Raw genomic sequence first — 7,944 nt, forward strand, 5'->3', positions numbered from 1 at the left:
TCCTTAATTAAGGCAGAATGCCCTCCATCACGTATGTGTATGCAATCCTGATATCTTAGAGAAGTAAAAATCTAAATAATCATATCTGTCAAACCTTGAATAGAGAGAGATAAACTTCAGGCTCTCTGGTAATTCCTGCTCAGGAATTCATCTTCATCACCTTTGCTATGAACAGCACTTCACTAAAACAGGTCTAATGCTGCAGACTTCTATTACGGATGTTACAAGATGTAATTAAAATTATTTAGTTTAAAAAATTTCTCTGTTTCCTCCAAGATAATTCCTACTCCATCCTCCTTTCAAAATAATAAAAAGAGTAAGCTTGAGTGTTCTTAAAGAAACTAATGCTAGATAGGTGCTGTCAAAATGGGCATGGAATGACACACAGAGCCTCAGAGGAGTGGGCATCAGTCCCCAAGAGATGCAGGTTGTTCAGAAGTCTTTTACTCTGAACACCCAATAGCTGTATCTACCTGATGCCATTACAGAAGGTGCCCAACACTGAAACAGGAAAGGCACCGAGAAGGTCAAGAAATCTAACAAAATTTATTCCAAAGTTGCAGGCTCAGCTGTGCTTTTTAAAGCAAGGTCTGCCAAACAACGTGAACAGAGGCAGCTGAATGTCACAGAAATATTTAGGTTTAATGGGAATAAAACCACTTTCAAGAAATTATACTACTGCAAAGCAGGTAGATCAGTATGAGAACTTTATAATCAAATAAAATAAAAAATTTTGAAAAACATACCCATGAAATAAAAGTATTCTGATATTGTCTGTTCTAGCCTTTCTTTTTTAAAGAATGCTTGGGAAAGAATGCTACTTCTCCATGACTAGATATAAGCATTCAATTTCTTCTGTTTAATGACAAGAGATGAGATTTTTGAGTAGAGGGGCTGAGGCATTTTTTACTGCTCAAATAGTAAATAATCCTTATGTTTGGGAGACCAATTTGGCTCTTTCTCACAGAACATCATTGTCTTGTCAATCTGTTAGTTTATCTGTTTGAGTCCTCTGTACAAATACCCAGATTTAAAAATAACCCAACAAACAACAAAGCTTTCAGGCCATTGGGATGGAAACTGGTAATTACCATCCTCTGGTACTTCTGAAGGCATTTTGTATGTGATATTCTCTGTGCACATACTTCTCAATTACAAAGACATTATGTGAAGGGGAGATATCAGGAACTTCAAAAGACTTTAAGTACTGAATACCATTTTAGCCCTAATAACATAAAAGGTGTCAGATCAGTTGAGACGGTTTATGATGAAAAACAAACAGGTGGTTTTTCTAGCAACCTGTTCTCTGTCCTATTTTTCCTAAAAGCTAAGATGAACTATCAGGGTGGAAGCTACAGAACTGTTACACATTTTACCGGTTCACAAAACAAGAATTAAATAGGAAATAGTGATTCTATGGAGGTCTATGGTTTGTCCTTGTTCACCAAGGCCTATATATGTGCATTCACCACAGGCATAAATCTACCAGTGTAACAGGCTGGGAAAGAAAGACATACTGTCATCAGTTTTGTTTGTGGTGTAACATTCAAAGTGTTGAAAAATATTTCTTTGTTATGAAATTATGGGCATGTTTCAGCTTTGTTTTTAAGCAACAGTGCCTCAACAAAACCAAGATGTTAATGCTGAATTCTGAGACCTCTTCTTGGTTTATGGTTTACAGCATATGATCTCAAACTGAAACCAGGGCAGATGTAAAAATATAGTGATGGTGTGTGCAGTCTGAATTCAAAGGCTGTAATTCTAGATTTGATAGTAACTCTATACACCTTAGGAGAAGGCCATTTCAACTGTGATATAATATGGCAAAGCTTGAAGACCAAGTAAAAATGTTTACCTTTGTAATTACTGCTTTATTTATTGTCCATTATAACAACTACTCCTAATCAAAGCTTCTCTCAATCTGAAACTATTGCCTCTTGCAGAATGGTTTTGCAATACAGCTTCAGCCCTGTTGGGAGGTTGCTACTGAAGAAAGGGAAAGGTCCCATGCACATCTTTCATTCCTCTTGCCCCTGCTCAGCACTGCTTGTTCCCACTGTTTACCCCACGTCAGCTTTAGTGCTGAGTGCATGGCAGTTCACTAAAATGACAGAAAATTAACCAAGCAAAAAAGGGGGAAATAGTGCACTTTACCTTAAGATCAAATAGATACCACACCTGCTAAAAGGCAGAGGATGGATTGATGTTAGAAGCAGAGACAGGGAGACTCGGGGTAAAGGAAGCACCACTGCCTTCTGGCAGTGGCAAATTCTTAATTCAGCCCAGCTATAATGTGAAAACATACTCCAGAGTGAGTGAAAAGTCTGTGAGTATTTATACTTACCATGCAAGCACAAATTCTTTTCAACTGTTTTAGTCACAGGCAGCAGCTCAGAACATGTTTTTGTAACAAACTGAGCTTTAAGCAGGAATATGTGCTCAGATAGTTCTCACTTTTGGCAGTGTGTTCCTGACCCTGTGTTGCCACACACTGTGCTTTCAGGGAGTAATTTACCATTGGTTTAAATAATAAAAATGGCTTAAACTAAGCTTGTGCTGATTCCGGCTTTTGCAAAATGTCCACAAAAGCTCATGTGGACGAGTGACCTGATTTGAACTGCCATGCAACTACACAAATATCAGTTTATTACAAGGAGGCAGAACAACGTGGCTGAAGTTGAAAAGAATGGCAGGATTATTTCCCTATGTTCAGCACTTGTGAGACCATAGCTGGAATACTGCATCCAGTTTTGGGGTTTCCCAATACATGAAAGACAGTGGTGAACAGCAGGGAGTCCAGCACGAGGCCATCAGGATGTTTACAAGGATCTCCAAAGGTCCCTTCCAACCTAAACTGGTCTATAATTCTGTGAACAAGCAGCTGTGGAGAAAGTAGAAGAGAGAGAATAGAGATTTTTTGAGCCAGGACTGTTGCTACAGTCGCATTGTTGTGTTGTGAAAACACAGCCCCAGGTTCTCCAGAGCAGGGGAGTGTTAGCTTACCTATGCAGTAATCGATTACAAAACATTTCACTCCCTTCTCCAGGAGAAACTGAACTGCTGCCAGTTATGGGGATTATATCAAGACAGATGAGCTAAAAGAAGGGAAGACAAAATTGCACCTTCAGAAGGATTGAAAAATCAGAGGCCCTACAAGAGAGAGATGAACAAACAGGTAGGAGACAGCAGCTGCAAATCTATTGCTCTAAACTAATACACAGCACAGAGTCAGTGGAATTCCATCTGCTGATAGGATTTGTTTTACACAGTTGCACTCTGTATGGCAATAGAAGTTTGTCAGCTCTCTGAAAAGGTGACTTGTATTGCAATTGCATGAAGAGGTTCACAAAAATTAGTGAATAAACAACGTAATTACATACAAGTATGAAGAACTGGTATTTGCCAGTTGCACAACTTGAGTCTGTACAGGTTCTGCTGCAATCAGGATATCTTGTTCTATAGCCATCGGGAGCACAGCATAACCACAGTAGTCTATGTGTTCTCCTGTCAAAGAAACAGACAAGGAAAATATTTTGGAATAATTTGGAATAGCCGTAACAGGGCTTCTGCGGGGGTTCAGTGTTGTTTACTGTATTGGACAGTTTCTTAGTGTAGTTTCAACTCTTATTACTTGATGTTTGGGGTGCATTTCCTCCATTTCATATTACTTCACACAAAATTTCTTCTTTAGTAATTTTATCTATTACACCCATTTATAAATATTCATGTTTTAACACTGGCTTACAAAAATTAGAAAAAACCACCATATAGATTATTGTCCAGCAATGAGAACAGCCACATTATTTGTACACTGTCATGTGCATACAATTTCTGGACATTTTTCCAGGAATATAATAGTTATGTTTAAATAATCATTAATACAGTTGCATACAACACATAAGGTGTAAATGTCCTCTCTCTTGGGAATAATTCACAGTTACCATATGCTGTCTGTTTAATCTATGTCATATGTTCTCACAACACCGACATAAAAATTAATTAATTGCACAACAGACTAACTAATTTTAAAGCTCTGTTTTGCAGGATCTTTCTACTTACAAAGTCTTCAAATGCATAGGGATACTTCATAATTATACAAGAAATTGAGCTCCAGGGAGAGAAAAATCCTAACATGGATAAAGAAATCTCAAAAATAACGCTGCCACAGAAATGCAAGTAAGTCCTACATACAAAATAATTGTGTCTCTCCAGCCTGCCAGTGAATCACATCAACTATTCTAAGTTCTGTGGACACACCTCTATGGAAGAGAACAGAAGAGGAAATGATGGTAGAATCATTTCATGCTTTATCATATGCATTGCTGTGTGGCTGGTTATATTTATTAACTTAAATTATAACAGAAGAGAAAATATACACTAATTTAATTTGTGGATGCACTATCCATGAACTAGTTCAGATTTCCAAAGCCTTTCCAAAAAATGGTATTCACCCATACGCTGGAAAGTTACTCCAATTTTCAAAACCATCACCACTGTCTATAAATGTTTTTTCCAAAACTAACATGGATGTACAGTTGTTTATAACAAGTTATAGTAAAAGCTACTAAAGTATATATGATTTGCCATTTATCACAAGAAACTTCTCTGAGAAAAAAATTAAATTATTTCCATTCTGTGTTTTAAACTATTAGACTTCCATGATGGCAGATAAAGCAAAATAACAGAAGACTAATTTTCTCCTTTACCTATTAAGTTCACTCGTCCTGGTGCACGAGCATAAAACTTGGGAGCTGATCCATATTTTGATATAAACATTTCCTTCAGCTTCTGCAATCTGAAAGGTAGGTTAGAAATATTATGGTTAGAAAGGTCAGAAAGACTATATTTGCATAAAAGGCAGGAATACTCAATGTTTCTTGAAGTAAATTCAATTCAAATTTCTGAAGTATGTGGAGTTTTCTCTGATACATCAGGAGAGACATTAAACTGCTTATTTCTGCTCTTCACATAACATTGTGACAAAGAAGACTATTTAGAATATTCTAATTAATAAGAAATGTATACATTCACTTGATAAGGATTAGCAGAGACCTTATTTTATTTAAATTCTCTGTCTAGGTTGGGTCTAGACAGAAGCAGGGAAGGCAGTTGCCTGGGATAACAAAATACCACGGTCTCCACCCACTTCTTCTATGCCACAGCTCTGTAAAACTGTTTGCCATTGAGGAGGAAACTGGCAGTGTGGACCAACAGCTCATTTGTGGCACTGAGATTTGTCACACACCCAGAGACACTCCCTTTAAAGTCAAATCTGGCCACCCCAGGTCTGAGCAAATTAATTTTCTTCTGAGTTTTGATTTTTATCAGTTTCCACATTAGCCACTACCCCATCTCTGTACAAATGCATTTACAAGACAACTAAAATTCCAAACCTCAGCTTATGCCTGCAATTTAGATAGTATTTAGTCCACAGGATTAAAGGAACAGTTTCCAGGAAATTCTTTAAGTTTTCTGTTTGGAGGTCCTAGATGTGCCACTGAAAGTTCAATGCAAAGAAACTCTGGCATACTGCTTTATTGCCTTAGACTGTAAAGACGTGTTTGCAAAGTTGGGATACTTTAGTGTGTCATGCAGAACAGGTGGGTAAACAAAGGCTGAGAACAGATGAAGCCATTATCTTAGTGTAGCATAGGAAATTTGAGAGTAACTCACTTCAAAACTACCTTAAAGCAAAATTTTGGTGTCCTAACAAAAATCCAGTAACAGGAACCCTGATAAGGTATCCACATTTAGTCTAAAACTAGAACTGGAAGCCTAGTTAATACAAAGTGGAAGACAGCAATGAGAAACAGATGTTAAAAATTTCACAATTATTTAATTTGTATTTCTTCGTAAAAGCTGTGTTACTGTCCAGTTACATTTATTCAAATGTTTTGTAAGATTTCTTTAAATGGAAAGCTACAAAATATCATTTTCTTTAACAGATTGTTTATTACTTTTCCCAGTAACAACGCTTGTACCCAGTAACAACGCTGTATCAGGTCCCTCTATAATTTCTCCTTCTTATAATCTCCCCTAGTATTGACTGGTATATCGCTCTTCCAATTAGCAGAAGCAATTTCTGCCATTTCACTGTACAATCCCTTCTCTAGATCACATTAATAAAGATTATAGTCCGTGGGGGAATCTGTTGGCAGAATTCTAGGTGTTAACTTTATTCATTTTTGTGTCAGTGTTTAGAATGCTGCCTTGTTGCACAGATATTTTTATAGCAGTGTTGGTACCAAGAGACTAACAACAAACAAAGCAGTCATGGGGGCATGTTTATCTAAGTGTTGATTGACCTCTCTTTTTAATGTGGGTTTTACAAGCAGGCCTGATGAAAGGCTATTTACAGGCTCTGGCCTTGATGTTGCAACACACACACTGCATTTTAAGCACCTACATCAAAAAGAAGATTGTCAGAAGCGTTAAGCAAAGGCATCCCTCACAGCTTCACACATCTAAGTCTGGAAGTGCTGGACTTGTCCTTTCCATGTGACTTACAATGCAAGTACATGCAAGCAAATGAAGTTTTAAAAGGTGACTCTTCAGTGATGCTAACGCAGTTGAAAAGGTTGGTTTGTGTGCGTTCTACCTCCACACACAGAGCGCGGCTCCGTGGGGAAGGAGCGTGTGCTGGCACCTGCCACGGCAAAGCCAACGTAGGGCCGGGCCTGCGCTGTGCCAGGGATTTTACAGCAAAAAGAAAGAGAAGATAATCAGTAACGCCAAAATTCTGGGGAAAAAAGGTAGGAGGAAAGCTGAATGAATGAATGAATGAATGATTCCCCCTGCTGCCCCAGCAGCACCCCAGTGCCACGCGGCGTGCGACTGCCACTCTGGTCGTGCAGCGAGGAACCGAATCACCACGAGCCAAAACCCCCCGGGGCCTCACACGGGGGCACGAAGAGGGGCCGGCCCACCTGCCCGCCCACCTCCCGCGACCGCCCACCCGCCCCGGGATAAGCGGCGGCGGGGCCGGGGAGCGACCCACCCACCTGGGCTGCTCCACCAGCTGTACCGGGAGGGCGGCGGGGCCGTCCCCCGCCATGGCGGCTCCGGCGGTCACGGGGCCCGCACACGCCGCGTCCTTCCGGGCGGCAGCGCCGGCGGCCCAGCCCCGGCCCGGCTTGGCCCGCCCCGCCCGCGGCCCCTCGGCCACCGCAGCCCAGGCGGGACAGGAAAGCTGCTGCCACGTGCCAAGGAAGCGTTTAGGGTTTTTTTCCCCCTGCATTCCTGCCGGTTCTCCGGCAAAACGCACTTGCAATGAAAACAATAAATTGGCAGTGCCGTCCCCTCCGGCGTCGTTCCTTCCCTTTGTTTTTTCTGGTGTGCGGTTCTGCCAGCTCCCCTCCCAACAAGCCGCCTCACGGCTCCTGATACCCCTCGGATTAGTGGCTGCAGATACGCAGAGGAACTGAGAGTTCCAAAAGTGTTTGCAGGTTCACTTGCTCAGTGTTACTGCCCATTTTGGTGTATGTCTTTGTCTGTTTTGGTCTGTATCTTCTGGCCCTTCATATCCCACTCGTGGAGCTTTTCAGGAGTGAAGGAAGCACAGTAACAGTGAAATTTCATTGTGGGTTTTCTGAGGTGAAACTTTTTTCTCCCTGTTAGTATGGTGGCAGAATACAATCAGAGTTTTTGGAAGACTTAACGCAACCTTTAGGGGAAAAAAAGAAATTCTGTCAGAAACCATAACAATGTCAAATGACCAACAACAGGAAAATCTGGAGACCCAGGAAATACTGCAGATGCATCTAGGAGCCCGTGAGAACCCCAGGCCTTGTGGAGATGGGGAGGCAGAGCTGGTCTGTTGGGGGTTTTGCATCACTCAGTTGAAGGCAGAAGCAGAAATTAACGTGTAAAAATCTTTATAAAGCCATTGCTTTGCAAGGCCCGTGCATTTTAACAGTTCAGGCCTTTAAAACTGCTGCTCCGGGA

At 40.8% G+C, this 7,944-nt stretch overlaps 1 protein-coding gene across 6 annotated transcripts in view; it reads right to left on the reverse strand.

Moving 5' to 3' along the window:
- The window catches only part of GALK2 (galactokinase 2), a 47,859-nt gene extending 40,737 nt beyond the window's left edge, over positions 1-7,122 (reverse strand). For 2 of the 6 annotated variants that reach the window (XM_032700308.1, XM_032700307.1), the window contains exons 1-3: positions 7,002-7,122; positions 4,707-4,795; positions 3,381-3,504 (exon numbers count right to left, since the gene is read on the reverse strand). In XM_032700308.1, coding sequence (XP_032556199.1) covers positions 3,381-3,504; positions 4,707-4,795; positions 7,002-7,054 — 266 coding nt within the window. In that variant the 5' untranslated portion in view covers positions 7,055-7,122. Of the gene's footprint in view, positions 1-3,003; positions 3,096-3,380; positions 3,505-4,059; positions 4,128-4,191; positions 4,260-4,706; positions 4,799-7,001 lie in introns of those variants that run through there. The other 4 variants (XM_032700309.1, XM_032700312.1, XM_032700310.1 and 1 more) reach the window with 4 other exon arrangements.
- Positions 7,123-7,944: the final 822 nt, after the last annotated feature.

Source organism: Chiroxiphia lanceolata, chromosome 12 (assembly GCF_009829145.1).
Source record: "Chiroxiphia lanceolata isolate bChiLan1 chromosome 12, bChiLan1.pri, whole genome shotgun sequence".
NCBI classification, from domain to species: Eukaryota; Metazoa; Chordata; class Aves; order Passeriformes; family Pipridae; genus Chiroxiphia; species Chiroxiphia lanceolata.